Source organism: Brienomyrus brachyistius, chromosome 2 (assembly GCF_023856365.1).
Source record: "Brienomyrus brachyistius isolate T26 chromosome 2, BBRACH_0.4, whole genome shotgun sequence".
Classification (NCBI taxonomy): Eukaryota; Metazoa; Chordata; class Actinopteri; order Osteoglossiformes; family Mormyridae; genus Brienomyrus; species Brienomyrus brachyistius.
Window position 1 is genome coordinate 16,174,960 of NC_064534.1, and position 14,676 is coordinate 16,189,635.

General features: G+C 42.8%; 3 protein-coding genes across 14 annotated transcripts in view; 1 reads left to right on the forward strand and 2 right to left on the reverse strand.

The window, feature by feature from the left end:
- zgc:152830 (uncharacterized protein LOC767682 homolog) overlaps positions 1-2,600 on the reverse strand; it is a 6,164-nt gene extending 3,564 nt beyond the window's left edge. The window contains exons 1-4 of the mRNA XM_048990613.1: positions 2,493-2,600; positions 1,552-1,593; positions 135-225; positions 1-24 (exon numbers count right to left, since the gene is read on the reverse strand). The exon at positions 1-24 is cut by the window's left edge and continues 125 nt beyond it. Of these exons, the coding sequence (XP_048846570.1) occupies positions 1-24; positions 135-225; positions 1,552-1,593; positions 2,493-2,509 (174 nt within the window). The 5' untranslated portion in view covers positions 2,510-2,600. The remainder of the gene's footprint in view (positions 25-134; positions 226-1,551; positions 1,594-2,492) is intronic.
- A 253-nt stretch (positions 2,601-2,853) lies between these two features.
- On the forward strand, positions 2,854-7,914 carry fahd2a (fumarylacetoacetate hydrolase domain containing 2A). 3 transcript variants are annotated; one of them, XM_048990895.1, is made up of 8 exons: positions 2,854-2,987; positions 3,583-3,842; positions 5,775-5,991; positions 6,261-6,320; positions 6,539-6,701; positions 6,797-6,905; positions 7,128-7,215; positions 7,418-7,914. In XM_048990895.1, exons 2-8 carry the CDS (start codon positions 3,583-3,585, stop codon positions 7,478-7,480), a joined length of 960 nt encoding a protein of 319 aa, XP_048846852.1. In that variant the 5' UTR covers positions 2,854-2,987; the 3' UTR covers positions 7,481-7,914. The 3 variants fall into 3 exon arrangements, with proteins under 3 accessions (XP_048846852.1, XP_048846841.1, XP_048846832.1); XM_048990884.1 differs by having other exon boundaries at positions 2,860-3,063; XM_048990875.1 differs by lacking the exon at positions 2,854-2,987 and having other exon boundaries at positions 3,553-3,842.
- A 2,136-nt stretch (positions 7,915-10,050) lies between these two features.
- Positions 10,051-14,676, reverse strand: part of gpat2 (glycerol-3-phosphate acyltransferase 2, mitochondrial) — a 65,496-nt gene continuing 60,870 nt past the window's right edge. For all 10 annotated transcript variants that reach the window (XM_048990377.1, XM_048990429.1, XM_048990409.1 and 7 more), the window contains 5 exons: positions 14,533-14,655; positions 13,052-13,172; positions 12,625-12,693; positions 11,188-11,243; positions 10,051-10,873 (listed from right to left, as the gene is read on the reverse strand). In XM_048990377.1, coding sequence (XP_048846334.1) covers positions 10,751-10,873; positions 11,188-11,243; positions 12,625-12,693; positions 13,052-13,172; positions 14,533-14,655 — 492 coding nt within the window. In that variant the 3' untranslated portion in view covers positions 10,051-10,750. The remainder of the gene's footprint in view (positions 10,874-11,187; positions 11,244-12,624; positions 12,694-13,051; positions 13,173-14,532; positions 14,656-14,676) is intronic.

A 14,676-nucleotide genomic window follows, 5' to 3' on the forward strand; every position in this document is an offset into this window, starting at 1 on the left:
TTCCTGAGCAAATCCGCAGTCCACCTGAGAACGAAAAAAAAAAAAAAAAAACATATGACCAACAGAAATGGACTCCGTTACAGAAGTTACCCAAAGGATATGCTCGGGTGTTGCTGCGAGTTCCCTTAACTCACAGAGCTATAGTCCTGAAGAGCCTCACGTAGGTCTGCAAGCTCCTCTGGCAGCTGGTCATAACTCTGGGCCACCAGGACTATGCCATCAAAGCTGTAAGATGCAGGTGATCACCAAGGTAAATATGTTAAGATTCCAAAGTTTATACCAGGGCTATCATAGTTAACGTCAATCGAGGTTATATTCAATCGAGGTTATTACCAAGCTTAAAACAGGGCCATGGCATCGCAAATTACTACTAGAATCTATCACACATTCAGTGTTGAGTGAAATATTATTGATTTTGGTATTCTGAGTTTTTGAAATTGTTGTATTAAATTTGGTTTCAGCATTCCCTTAACACTTTGCACAATAATTGTCTGATTGCTTTACTTTAATATATCTAGGAATATTTCCTCACTCTCTACCCATTACTTTAATGGGGGTTTTCACTGGGGGTCACCCAGACAGAGTTCACTGCTTCCAAAAGGGCCTAATCTCATTAAGGGTCAGTCCGTGCCAAATCAACCAATGTCCAGAAAAGTTCCATGGGCATCATTCCTGATTTTGATGAAAACTTGGTATTTTGATCCTTATAGAGAAGACTGAAAATTCCCCAAGTTTTATTGAAAAATTCTGATGTAGTCCAAAAGTTATGGCCCTTTCAAATTTGGGTGCCACGCCCCTTTTTTGCACTCACAAATCTTATATAATATAATTTGTAAGGGTTTTCAGGAGACCATATCTTCATTTCTAAGCATGCTAGAGAGCTGAAAACTGTTCTCCTGGCCTACTTTTCCCTGCTCTTTCAGAATCTGTCATTAACATTAAGCTCAGGGGAAGCACTTCAAAGTTATGGACCTACAAATATCAGATTTTGCTTCAACCCCAGACACTTTTTTCGGATTCTGACCCCAAGCTCTGGCTAAAAATGGTCACAGGTGCGAAACCCCTCACCGGACCCCCTACTTTGGGGGCATGGTTGACTGTGTAGATAGTGATGGGAATGAAATTTATACAGTTGAAAGAAGCATATCTGAACTATAAATGCTGAAAATATAACTGTCTCAACTCAACTCCTTCAATATAAACTCCCAGGGTCAAATATGACATTTTCAAGTCTTTCCGTTCAGCTGCCAAGAGGTCAATTTTGAGAATACCTCCTCTTGAAATGTGAATCTAATGAGAAGGAGCACTGTCAGACAGAAAATATAACTATCTCAACAACTCCTTCGGCATATAGTATTTCAGTTAAAAAATTTGCATTTGGCAAACATCAGCCCCACCCCCACCCCCTGCCAATAACTTCCAAGCAATATGGCCCTTTACATTCCATACATCTATGAACTAATGCTGGCTGATGCTGGCGAAACTGAACTAAACTGAAAATCAAAATGGAAAACTAAAAATGTGCCCGGCCATACCCTCCTCCATACTCACTTTGCATTTTTGCAGTCCGTGGTGTACTCAAGGGGCTGAACGCTGAGTTGGAAGAAATAGCATTAAGGTCAGCTACTCGGTTACATATTCGGTTAAGATTATATATCTAATCACTGGACCAAAGGTACTCCAACAGAGAGAGGCAGTCCCTTCGATCTTCAACCATTAACAAGACAACAATAATACTCTCTGCAGTCCTTACGGTGCTTTATTTTTAAACCATGTTAAAAAACTGATCAGATGAAGTTGAATCCCAGGTGGTACTTAATCCGTATCAACGAAATGATGAAAGTGTGTGTATACAGACACGCACATATAGACAAGTCACAAGGTGTCTATTTTTACAAAGTTTTGAGGAAGTCTTGTGACAAACCAAATGTTTCTCTTGGCATCATCATATTCGCATGTCTACCGAAAGTGAAAGCTATGTTAAGTTATGTTATGAATCAAATATTTTTCTTTCATTAAATATGACTAGTTTCATTTTATTCGTATACATTTCAAATCAGCTTAAAAAAAAGCACAAACGACTCAGTACAAATTCTGGGTCAGAAAAACGATGCATATTATTATTACGACACTTTCAGTTCTGTTTTCAAATGCACAAAGTGCACATGAAATTATACCTAGTGGAAATGAAGAATTACATAGTCGACGCTTATGCTTAGAGTGGCTTAAAGACTAGAGACTGGAGCTTGAACGGAACCCCCCCGGAAGGATTTAAATCCACGTACAGTATTGCCTGCCACCCTACCGTTAGGTGCATTTGACACGGACATGTAAATTAAAATCTTTATTTTGTGAAATGAATTTTCACGCATGGCACAGCAACATCACTGAAGTTTATCTTATCATGAAAGTTTTCTGAGCCTTTACAACCTGACAGCATGAACTTTTCAGAAGAGCCATTTGCAGCTATAACTATTCAAGGTCCCCCTTACCGTACAGACACCATCATTCCTCCTCCTCCGTCTTCAAATATCAGAACGATCAACCGCTACGAGCATAAAAACCAAGTCAGCCGACCGGTATCACGAGGTTCCGCCTTAAAAAAAAGAAGAAAAAAAGATTTTTAACCTATGCTGTTAGCTTCTGGGAATTGTAGTTCATTTGCAAATACTACATTGTTTAAATAATGAATACCAAACTGTACGTACAGATTACAGAATAATTCTATTATTTTAAAATATTAATAATATATACACTACACTGTTCATCATATTAAATATGAGTTATATAATAGAACAACAGTTGTGGTTATATTAGAACTACAAACACCAAAACAGGAAGTCCACCGTATACGGCATATTCACAAGCAGTCTGAAGTTCAAAGTATGAAGACAGTTTGTGAAATTACGCCAGTTGAATTTCCAGCAATTTTTACTGTTTAAAGGGCAGATCGGTACTTCTGTCTACACCGTATTTGCAAAAATTAGGTGATTGCATTTTGTCAGCCATTGTGCATATATCTTGTTCATTAGACAATTTAACTTTTAGTGACGGCTCAAGCAGGTAGGTCACGAAAACTGGTGACACTGCTGATTTTGTGCTGATATGCATTGATTATGGGCTTGTTAAGACTTAGTTACGCGATTATTGGAGTGGAAATCCTGACTACTGTCTTTCACTGTGGGGGGTTGTCAACCGGGATGCCGAGGTGTTTATCCGTGTGGCGGGTGCGGCAAACAATGCATTCTCGCCAACCTGGCGTGACTTGTCTTTCACGTTCTCCTCTACTTTGAACTTCTTCAGAACTAAACCTTTGCAACTGTATTGTATATTATGCGCCTTATTTTTAGAGAAATGTCATTATTTTTGGCCATTATTTAAGAAATGAGTAATCGTGCCCTCCTCTGTTGTAAAATGTATATTTGTTTCTTAATGAAAGAATTTTTATTTTCATGCAGTTCGTCATTAAAGGTTATGTTGGGCTAATATGCCCATGCATGTCAGTGTAATTCTAATCATGTGTTGCAATTTCAGCTCTTCTGAGTAACCGTGTCGGATCGTACTGCCATGTGTTTTCAACAGATGAGGCTGCTTGTCCACCCTCTACTGCTCTGGGGTAGAATTAGTAGAAGGCAGCTAACGCACGTTGGAAGGCGGGGACTGGCAAGCAGAGACACGATGCGCCTGGTGCAGTTCTGCCACCTTAACAAGGAGCGCGAAGTGAGAGTTGGCGTGGATTTGGGTCAAGGTATCGTGGACCTCAAGAGCTTTGACTCCTCCGTGCCCTCCACCATGAGAGAATTCCTGGAGACAGGACACAGGGGCATGGAGTGTGCACAAAGGTACACAAATTACTCTCAGACTGGACTCCAGTAACAGATGCAGTCAGATGTATAGTAAAAAAAAAAACTCCTGATTACAGATGACATTGCGAAAAGTGTGTGAGAGATTTATATTTTGCCCAGAGGGTTTTGACAGCTGTGTAGATCCAATGGTTGGCCTTAGTTTCCAAAACAAACACATTACATTCCGAAACAAACAACAGCCTTACATTTTTATTTATTAACCCTGGTTTAACCAGGTTACACCCACTAAGATTTTAAATCTTTTACAAGCGAGCCCTGGCTAAAACAGGCAACAAAAAAGTTATTTCCAGGCACAACAGAATGCATAAACTCACATCAATTAATAAGATAAACTACAAAAACAGCATGGGTTAAAAATAACTGAGCGAAATAAAACCAAATTGCAGCTTCAGTAAAATGCTCCATTAAACCAATCACACCCACAATGGCCTTAAAATGGCTTTAAATTCCCTTCACCATTTGTCTTAACCCATCTGAATCCATCAGTGTCCTGTTTTTGAGACATAAAAGCAAATCAATAGCAGAGAAGCCATCCTATAATGGCCTTGTAGCTTAAATACAAGTAAATAATGTGTGTTGAAAGAGAAGGCTGACTCACTAAGGAATATGATGCACAACAACGTGTGTAGGTCTTACAATTACTAATGAATGTTAAGGTTCCATGATTATGTGGGCAGCATATAGAGACAATGGGCCTATTTCCTAAATACCACAGATCACCATAATCACCACGAGCTTGACCCCCTTCCTTTCAGCACTCACAGGCCCCCCCACTTAAAGACCAGCTCTTCTGTCCCTTTAAGCTTTTCAATTCTGTGCCTAGTTCAAGCTTACAAATATTTGGAACTTTATTATTTTTTATTCATGTATTTGTTTGTGTTGTATGTCTTTGTACTGTTTTGGGGATTGTCGCAGCCAAATTGCCTTCAGGAACCTGAACTTGAGACTAACTAGGCAAAGCTGTGCCTTAGACTTTATCTAACGTAAAACCAAACCAAGCATGGTCCCTAAAAATACAGACTCAGCTTCAGTTTGAACTTTCACACTAACTTCTGTATAGGGGCTTAATGCACAGCTAGTCATCAGTTTAAATTTGTTCACCGTGAGCAACAATACTCTGGTCTAACTTCAATCCTTTAAGATTGGAGAAGATATTAATTTTTTTTTTCAGTATTTAGGAAAGCCTTGACCTTGTACTCTTTTGAAAAAAAATTGTAGATAAGGGGATATAAAGGCGTATAAAATTTTAGTTAGGAACATTCTATCCCAAGTGATTTATGCACAGTGAATAAGAGCAGGCCTAAGGTAGAGCCCTGAGGGACACCCTGACAAAGGTGCAAGACCTTCTGACTGGATGTCCTGAATCTTAACATGATAGCTGACAATACAACTTTCCAGCGTCAGAAGTCAGGGTTAACCGAGTTCTTTATTGGGGCATTGCGACTGGTAATATAAAAGGCTTTTGCCAATAAAAAGGGCCAGTGTTTCTTATTGTCTAGAGCTTGGATATTGGTTTTATGGCAGGAGTAACAGTGCTGTCATTGTCTCATTTACTGTCCTTCATAGGTTCACTTATCAAAGAATCCAACGCTTTAGCTAAACAGGATGCTTTGAGGTTGATCGATAATCCAACACTGTAGGACTCCCTCCTTTCCGCAGGGCCTGCCTTCTGTGTCTTAGGGATTGTATTTGTAACTTGGGGAAGATTAACTAATAAATACAGATTGAAAATATGTCATAAAGGTTTGACTGAAATGAAACCTGCAGCTAATTTTAGAAAGACGAGTGCTGACTGACCTGCAGTAGCTGGGTTTCTGTTCATAACTGTATTCCCACGCAAAGCATATCTCTGCCGCTGTGACAGGGTAATTGCCAAGTATAGAAACCAATCAACTCTGCTCATTCCAGAGCGCTTTCCAGTGGCCTCTGCATGGTCCCTTCATCTGAGGTGGGCTTGCTTTCTCCAGTCACGGGTCCAGAGAAGGTCGTGTGCGTGGGCATGAACTACCGAGACCACTGCCTGGAGCAGAACGCCCCCATTCCCAAGGAACCCATCATCTTCAGCAAGTTCCCCAGTGCCATCACCGGCCCATTCGACGACATCTTGCTGCCTGATAAGAGCAAGGCTAGTTCAGCCGGTGCTATTCTGTGCTCACTTGCATGAATACATTAAAGCACTGTCGACTGTCTCATATTGCATTTACACCCAGTGGTCATTAACTTTGGACTTATTAAAGTGCATTGCAGTGTGTCTGTGTAATGCCCATTATGGTAGTTGATCAGTGATTCTACTTTTCTTCCCCCACAATATGTATTCACATTCTCATCTTGATTCACAGCTGTATCAGGGTGCACTGAAAGATGGAAGCAATTAATCACTGTCTTTGATTGAAGGAGGTGGACTGGGAGGTAGAGTTGGCCTTCGTAATAGGCCGGAGAGGCAAGCACATCAAGGTCAGTGCAGGCCACACTATTACGACACCAATTAGCCTCAGGCCTCGTCATTATCCTCGCTGATCTAAATGACTGTGCGTTTCCTTGGCAAAGTGTTTGACAGGTTGCTGATTTCAATGTGAACGATGGCTGGAGTAGAACTGCTCAGGATCAGAAGCTGGGATTAATATTGAACCCCAGATGAGTGTGACATGCGAGATTCTCCTCCCCTTCCACAGGAAGAGGAAGCTCTCTCGTATGTTGCTGGTTTCACAGTGGCCAATGACGTTAGTGCACGTGACTGGCAGATGCACCGCAATGGGAAACAGTGGCTGCTGGGAAAAACCTTCGACAGCTTCTGTCCGCTGGGCCCTGCCCTCGTCACCACAGCAGCACTGAAAGGTGTGACATGGAACAGGGTCCCCGGAAGATGACGGTTAAGGGGTAGCAGTGGGGGATGTGAACAGATGAACACTACTTTTTTTTTTGGTCATCAGACCCTCATAACCTGGGAATCCGCTGCCGTGTCAATGGGAGTGTGGTGCAGGAGAGCAACACCGATCAAATGATCTTCAGGACCGAGAAGCTTGTGGCTTGGGTCTCTCAGTGAGTGATTCCGTTGAGCTGGCTGCCTTTGGCCTTGTTTTACACTGAGTTGTCTTCTAGCCCACTTGCCATGAGAAATTAACAGCCCAAGCTGAGCAATTTACAGAAAGGTAGCATAACCTTCTCCGTACACAGTGTCACCAGGGTTACCTGGTAATTCTTTATGAAAATAGCTTCATGTGGCTTTTCAGTTTTAAGTACTTCTTTATTATTTTCTTTCAGGTTTGTGACACTGTGTCCCGGGGATGTGTTTCTGACTGGGACCCCTCCTGGAGTAGGGCTTTTCAGGAACCCCCCCGTCTTCCTCAAGGTAAGAGGAAAACACAAACTGCTAAACAGATAACTGTAAATTACTCACGATAAATGCCTGCAGGTGCCCATAAGTGTGTGTTTGATAGGCTTCCTTACCTTCAGGTGGCCGCAGTTTTAATCCTGAATTGTTAACCAGCTCAAATTAGACCATGTTAAAGAAACATTTAAATCCACAATCTGTTTTTTTTTTTTGTCCTCAGAAAGGGGATGTGGTAGAATGCGAGATCGACAACATTGGAGCCATTCGCAACACAGTCATCTGAACTGGGACCCATAGAAAATGTTTGACATTGAAGTTTAAATTTGTAACGCAAAACTATAATTCCACTTCAGGCAGTTTTCCAACCATGGAAAGAAGAACAAAGGGTTAATTTGTAATCAATAAAGAATTAAATGTACCTATACTGTAATGTCGCTAAAGCCTGAGGCATTTCCAGTAAGGTGTCTGGCATGGTTGTGAAGGGGGGATCGTACTGATATTAGAACTTTTGTCTGGTTTCCTGCTGGCTTATTAACAACTGTCATCTATTTTTCTTACAAAAAAATGCCTAAGAACTAGAATGTCAGATGGGAATTTTTCCGTGTAAATTCTGCCCTGGTGGGCTGAATAGCATATAAACAGTGATGAGCGATTCTGAACTAAAATTGTGTTCCATGTTCATAGTTGATTAAATGGAAAAATTCAGCTCAAACGCCAGATTTTCTCGACCGTTTCCCTATGCAAAGCCTTTCATACTGTATTTGTCCGTCTGTATTGAAAGGGTAAGGGCCACAGCCATCCAAGATTTTATAACTCATAAACCCATGAAACCTACTGCTATAAGAAACCAGTGAATTTATTCAATAATTAACTGCGCTCAGAGACAGCTTCATAATCAGAAGCACAATGCTTGATTTACTTCAGGGCTTCAAGTGCTGACGATATTAACATGACTCTGCTAAATCTGATCAGCTGTAGAAAGGGCTCAGAGTTGTAGAGCCCTACTGTGCGCACAAAGCAGACAGGTTAACGACTCACACAGCCAGTGTGTGTATCCCAGTGCGCAGTCTAGGTACTTTAAATGGGGCAACACTGCCAAGCTATTATTCAGCAGCCATAAAAGGAATCACTCTGCCAAACCCAGTGGGCCATGCCGAATAGCTGTGGCCATTGAATGGGACATTTACGCAGTTTGAATAACCTAGAGCAGTTATGCAACGCAAGTAAATGTCTGCCAACCAGCCCAACCTTAGAAAGGTCAGGGTATGAATCAACTTGTTTTAAAATGTAGGTGAGCATATTTTGGTATTCAGCAGTGCTGCAACATGTAAATGTAAAATGTATGACAAAATCTTAAAATGCTTTTTTTTCTAGTATCACGGCAGGTTACTTCAATAGGCCCAGCAGTCTTTTTTTAATAAAGGATGAGTTCAGTTCAATACCAAACATATTCCTGGAAGCTACGGGATTTAAATTACATTCACTAGTAAAAGAAGATTACTGCTACCTGGTTAACACAATACTATTACTTTACGGTCACCTCATATCTCGTACAACAAGGCACACCGAAGGATTACACATGCAATGTACCTCAAAGTTGCATATAGCTACATTTTGCTACTAGATGGCAGCATTCCTCCTAAATGAAGAAAGGCTGAGGATTACATAGTGGGCAGAACTAGCAGATATGTCGCAAACAGCAGAATCACTCAGGATGTAAGAATGAGCAACACAGGAACCACATGTAGGATGAAAAATGGCTTTTGCCAAAATAAGACAATATATTATGTATAGAAAAGATCCCCACCAGAAAGATACTGCAGCGTTTGCGATATTTGTAAAACATTCTCTATGATTCCTGCCATAGAAATGGTAATAGCACAAGTTCTCTTTAATCCAGTGTTATTACCAAAGCCGACTGAAGGGGGCGCACAATGAACGCATACAACATTGCCTTCACGGCCACACATGGCGCTGACCAATGCTTCAACACTGTGGAAACTGCAAGGTCAGAAATATAAAAAGTTAAGGCTCTCAATATTCTTTTCACAAACTGATCATAGGTTGAAATAAACTTTGTAGCATCAGTGAAGGTTATCTTTACATATATTAAGGTTGCCACTACTATTAGAAATTCTAGGACCACATGCCAACAAGCCACTTAGGATGAATGGTCCCCTCTTGGTTGGCACCCCAAAAACAAAGCAGTTATCTGAGCCCATACAGGCTGAAACCTTGACTGAACCTTCTACTCTTGCCAAAGTTTTGTACTGTAATTTTAAACTTTAAGTTTCACTTAATCTCACTGCTTCTTTCACTCTGATCCTTTCCACGTTCCCCTGCAGATATCATGCTGGATACACTTTCTCACTGAGTCCATCTGGGCTTTATTTAGGTTCTCTGAACACTGAGGTGAACTAATGACCAATCCGGTCTTCAGTATGTGGCTGTATAAAGGTGGCCAGGCTGCTCCCCGCTCCTGATACGTCGGTAACCCAGGGATTTCTAGGTCAGTGCAGAACTCTGTGGAATTCTGCAGAGGTGGAGTGAAGGAAGCTTTGACGTCTCTGGGGAAATCATCACATCAAAGGGCCAACAGGGATACAATCTGCCAGCCACGGGATTCATACCCACAACCTTCCAGACATGGGTACAGATCCCACACCTACTGTGCAACCTGAAGATTTCTGGTTTAAGTCATGGAAATGCAGCTGTTGGATCTTTAGGGAAATTGTCATAGATTTCTTCTATGATATATTCAGCGCTTAAAAGCCTCAGTCTCGATAAAAGTTAAAACTAAGCAACAAAGCAATGAACTGTCAGTCTGAGAAAAATCACTGCAGCCTGGCAGTGTCAAATCAACTGAACAAAAGTTCTTTTTTAATGTTATCTTTTGAAAGCAGACCTGAAACAATTGAGTGAAACGTAAACATGCAACACAATTCTGATTGGTATTTGTGAATAACAGATCACATTTAAATACTGAGGAACACAAACTCAGATTTCAGCACAGCTGTTGATACTGAAATTAAATAATCAGTTAAACTTCAGACCAACATGAAGAAAAGTCAAAACACCTCTAAAAAATAATAAATCCTGCAACTGTCACATGACAGCAAACAAGTCTATGAAAAGTGAGCTTCAAAATGATTCCTTTATTGGCGAAACGTCATGTTCTATAAACATAAAAATTGTGACCCTATGAGGTCAGTGAACAAAGCTGGAAGACGGAAAATCTCCGAGGTGTACAAATATGCAGCGGAGCGATACCTGCAATGTGATGGTCACTCTGCAGTTGAATACTAAACCTGAAAACAGGGTTAAGCTCCAGTGAATTGGGCAGAGAGATTGTTCCACCGCAGACTAAGTAGGTGTGCCCGGCATGGATAGCACACTCATTGACCCCTCTTCTGCATCGGAATGGATCTGGCCGCTGCCCAGGCCTCACCCAGCGCGGCTGTGAGAGCACAGCTAAGTGGGCAGGTCGTGTTCATGTAAGCTCTTGAGATGCCAGGCCGCCAGCGGGGGGTGGACAGTGTTTGTCGACAGATGGCTATTTGTAAACAAACTGCTCGATGAAGCGGTGAAGCTTCTTTCTGTTCTCAGGCTGCTGGAAGAGAGGACTGAGCCCCAGGAGGACTCTCACTCCGGCCTGCTCCTCCAGCCTCTCCAGCACCTGTCAAACACACACGCGCTCGCGTTTGCTCCCAGCGACAGAGGCTGCTTTCACCCTCCCTCCCTACACCCTTACTACTCAGAAACACACCTTCCAGTTTCACTTTCACCATCCCTTACTTTACCATTATGCTTGCGGGTAAATTTCTTACTGGTTAATAACAATACTGTGGATTTGTTTTTGTAAATTCTCTGAGAGTGTAATTTGCACAGCAATTTATCCTTAATGGCCCCTGGAATATATTCTTGCCTTTACTGTGTCTGTACGTCTAATTTGAAGCTGCTCCTGATATAAACAGACCCTCTATTACTTACCCCCAGATCGATGAAGGTATGGACCGCTGCTCTCACGACGTCGGCTGATGTACTTTCTGTACAGAAGTCATTCAAACATATGCAAACAACCGGTAAATATCGCCTCACTGCGTCTGTTATAACAGGACCACAGGTCCAGCGGGCTTGTCCTTATTTAAACATCTAAAAAAATCAGCCCAGCAGATGTTTGTTTATTTCAGATAGCTCTTCCCTTTGCAGTCGACTGTCACACTCAGAGAAGCCAAAGAACCGCAGGTTACATTTCAAACAGAATAACTGTAACCCAACATGTTAAAAATAGCAAACATTTCTTAATTGCCAATGTTTGCTCTCCTCAACGCAGCAGCGATTTGAGAACTTTACTCAAGCATTTGTGGGTACAGCTGTTGTATCCTTGACTAAAGCATTTCTTCTGAAACTTCTAAAAAAGAAAAATACAAGGCCATAAACCAAGTGTAAAAGTGTAAGCCTTAATAGGCTGTGTTCTCCATCACAGACAGCATACAGCTGACTCATGCGGCAGATCTTTAAACCCTGTTAGTCAGGGTAATTATCTTCTGATGCGTTTCTTAGAAGACGCAGTGAACAGTTCTGGCAAACTTCCCCAAGAAAAATCGCAGGACTGTCACAGACGTACGCTACAGCAATCATACTGTCACACCCACATGACTGATTTTCATACGATACAAGGAATGAGTGCTCTAGTAGCGGCTGATCTGGCACTGCGATGAGAATGAACTAATTTACTTGTATGTGGTGATATCTTGATTAACCTAAGTTATGCCTAGATGTAACTTTCTATTCTAGAGAATATAAAAACGTACTGGTATGCCTGTGTGTGTGTAAATGTGTGAGCGTGTGTATTTTGAGAAGTACCCTCATGTTTCTGAGCTGCTTGACTGGACTATGCTGGAACAGGCATTTCCTGGTGCTCTCTTTCCCCCTTGCCATAACCCAGGCGCATCATCACACGTGCAGCCCGCTTTCATGAGATGCCCTGGCATCCAGTGATCCCGTGATTCATTAATGATCAACAAATATGAGATCGGTATTTAACTTGTGTTACTCATGACTTGTTCCTTCATTAGTTCATTAGCAGTTCCTTCAGTAGTTTAGAAAGGTTTCTAGAATTAACAGGCAACGTAACAAATACAGTAAGTGCATGACGTAAACATGCAGCATGATTCATTAATGATGAATCACCATGAGATCAGTATGTAACCAACACTAAGTTTGTGGTTAATGCATGAATAATAAAGTGTTACCATTATACTTCCACAGAAGTCTTTAATAAATGTACGCAGTATTACTGGCTTAGGGTATTACCAAGCCACAGGCTCAATAGGAACCACATCTCCCTTGAAGGCAGAAGGAAAGGCTCAGGCCAGGATCAGGCCCGATGGCGGGCAGGACTGTGCGGCGAGAGTGCAGCCTTACCGTACCGCCTCCACCCCCAACTGGCTCTGTCACACAGGAAGCTCTGGAGCCACGCCACACAGTCCGGCTCTGTGGGAGAAGAACAGGGGGAGGATGCCAACAGTCGGGTTGGACAGACGGCGGCCGTTTGTCCCTGCTGGAGTAGGTTACTCAGGTGCCAGGACCGCTCTAAACCATCAAAGCGGACAGACACGCATCGAGTCCCTGCGGGACCCAAAGAGCCGGCCAGCCTATGCAGGGACTGCAAGACGATGCTAGTTACGGAGTGCCGGCCGTGTGCAGTGAGGTGGGAGGTGTCAGTAATCGCAAGGGAGTCAGGTCTGTACTTGGTCTTAGAGAACCGAAATGCACCAGAGTTTGCATCCATTTTTATTTCAGATATTCATTCATGAGTAAAGCCACATGTATTGGAACGCTGATCCCCTACCTGGGAGAGGGCTTTTTAGGAACTCCAACCCCTCAACAGCCCAGGAGAGCGCCCTCAGCTGAACGCTTAGCAAACTGCACAGGAAAAAGAACAGCTCCGGACCCTGGCTAGGCTGGCCGAGCTGGGGGGCAGAGAAAAAAACGTTTACGAGTGCCCAGCACAGACTGTACATTCAGTGTATAAAGAACAGGGAGCACATTAAACTCGAATGGAGTCCTAAATCAGGGTTCCTCAATTCTGGTATAGGAGGGCCAGAACCCAATGCAGTCTGCAGATTTCCCTGCTCAAACACGTCTTAACTAATTAGCAGGTTCAGTAGGTGTGTATGAACCGGGAAATTTACAAACTGCTGGCGCGTTGCTGCTTTAGACATGAACATTCTGGACTGCAGCCAGTCCAGCACTGAGGCGTATGCACTGCAGCATGCCCTCTTTCACGTGCTGTATGGACCAGCCTGCACGCGGAGAACACCTCCACAGCAGCCAGGCTGAGCAGCACTTGATGTGGCACGGTCCCTCGCAACAACGAAAAAATAATCCCACCGTGTGTTAGGGGGGGAATCAGTCCTGTGTACTATATTCATTCATCTCTTACTAATTTGTATCTAAATCGACGTACAGTTTTTGAGACAGTAGCAATGTCAGGCAGTCTATGGAGCAGCTGAGGGTTCAGGGCCCTGCTTAAGTACCCAATGGTGAACTTTCCCGATCATGAGATTTGAACCGGCAACCTTCTGATCACAAGCACAACCTTTGAGTCCTCACTCGAGGCATCCTAACCCCACACAGTGCCCCCCTCCTCCAAAAAAAAAAAATCTGTACGATTCAGTTTTGTAGGCAATCAGCTGGCCGATTTCTCTGCCTTCGATTTTCAATTAAGAGATGCACTGAAGATGATGTGCAAAATGAAGAGACCTCTCAGGTAAACCAATGATAAAACGGAATATGCAGTGCCTGCGGCAGAGGCTCTTATCCTGGGGAGTACATTTCAGGGGGTCTGAGACCTTGAATGGGAAAAAGCTTACATCTGTATTCTCACTGGGCTCTAGCTGAAACGTAGCACTTCCTTCAGTTATGAATGTGGGCGACAGACCACAGCAGTAGCTATGACTCTGATGCCAGCAGAAGTCACACAGATGCCTTTCTATCACATTATAGTCACTAGATTATCACCAAATATGGTTTACGCTCATCACTACTGCAGAGTTATGGCAGTTATGAGATCCACGGCCAGACAGCATGCGATGGCATCTTCCAGCCTATAGATGCTCATGTGACGTAGCGGGAAGGGGGCCCGTAGGATTCGCCTGACTAATGACGGGGCCCATGGCAGAAAACATGATAATAAACCATGTTTTACAGGTATTATTGAAATATCATACCTCAGTAATCACTCTCAGAATTTCATACTTAATGCACACTTCATGACCTTAATTTTACGATATCCGCTCTTTAAGGACCCACTGGAAGCCTCCGGGGTACCTTGTAACAGCGCGTCTCCTGCTTCTCGCAGTCTGAGTCACTGAGGTCGCCATCATCAGCAGAGCTCCATATCAGCACCTTCTCCCTCTTCCAGTAGTCGTACATGCGCTGGCCCTGGGGCTGCTGGACTCAGGGACACAGCAT

What these genes read in the sequence shown, in the direction of transcription:
- fahd2a (XM_048990875.1), top strand. Translation starts at nt 3,568, where the DNA reads ATGTGTTTTCAACAGATGAGGCTGCTTGTCCACCCTCTACTGCTCTGG. An exon ending in GGAGAGGCAAGCACATCAAG is followed by an intron (nt 6,321 to 6,538) that starts GTCAGTGCAGGC and finishes CCCCTTCCACAG; the next exon opens with GAAGAGGAAGCTCTCTCGTA. An exon ending in CACCACAGCAGCACTGAAAG is followed by an intron (nt 6,702 to 6,796) that starts GTGTGACATGGA and finishes TTTGGTCATCAG; the next exon opens with ACCCTCATAACCTGGGAATC.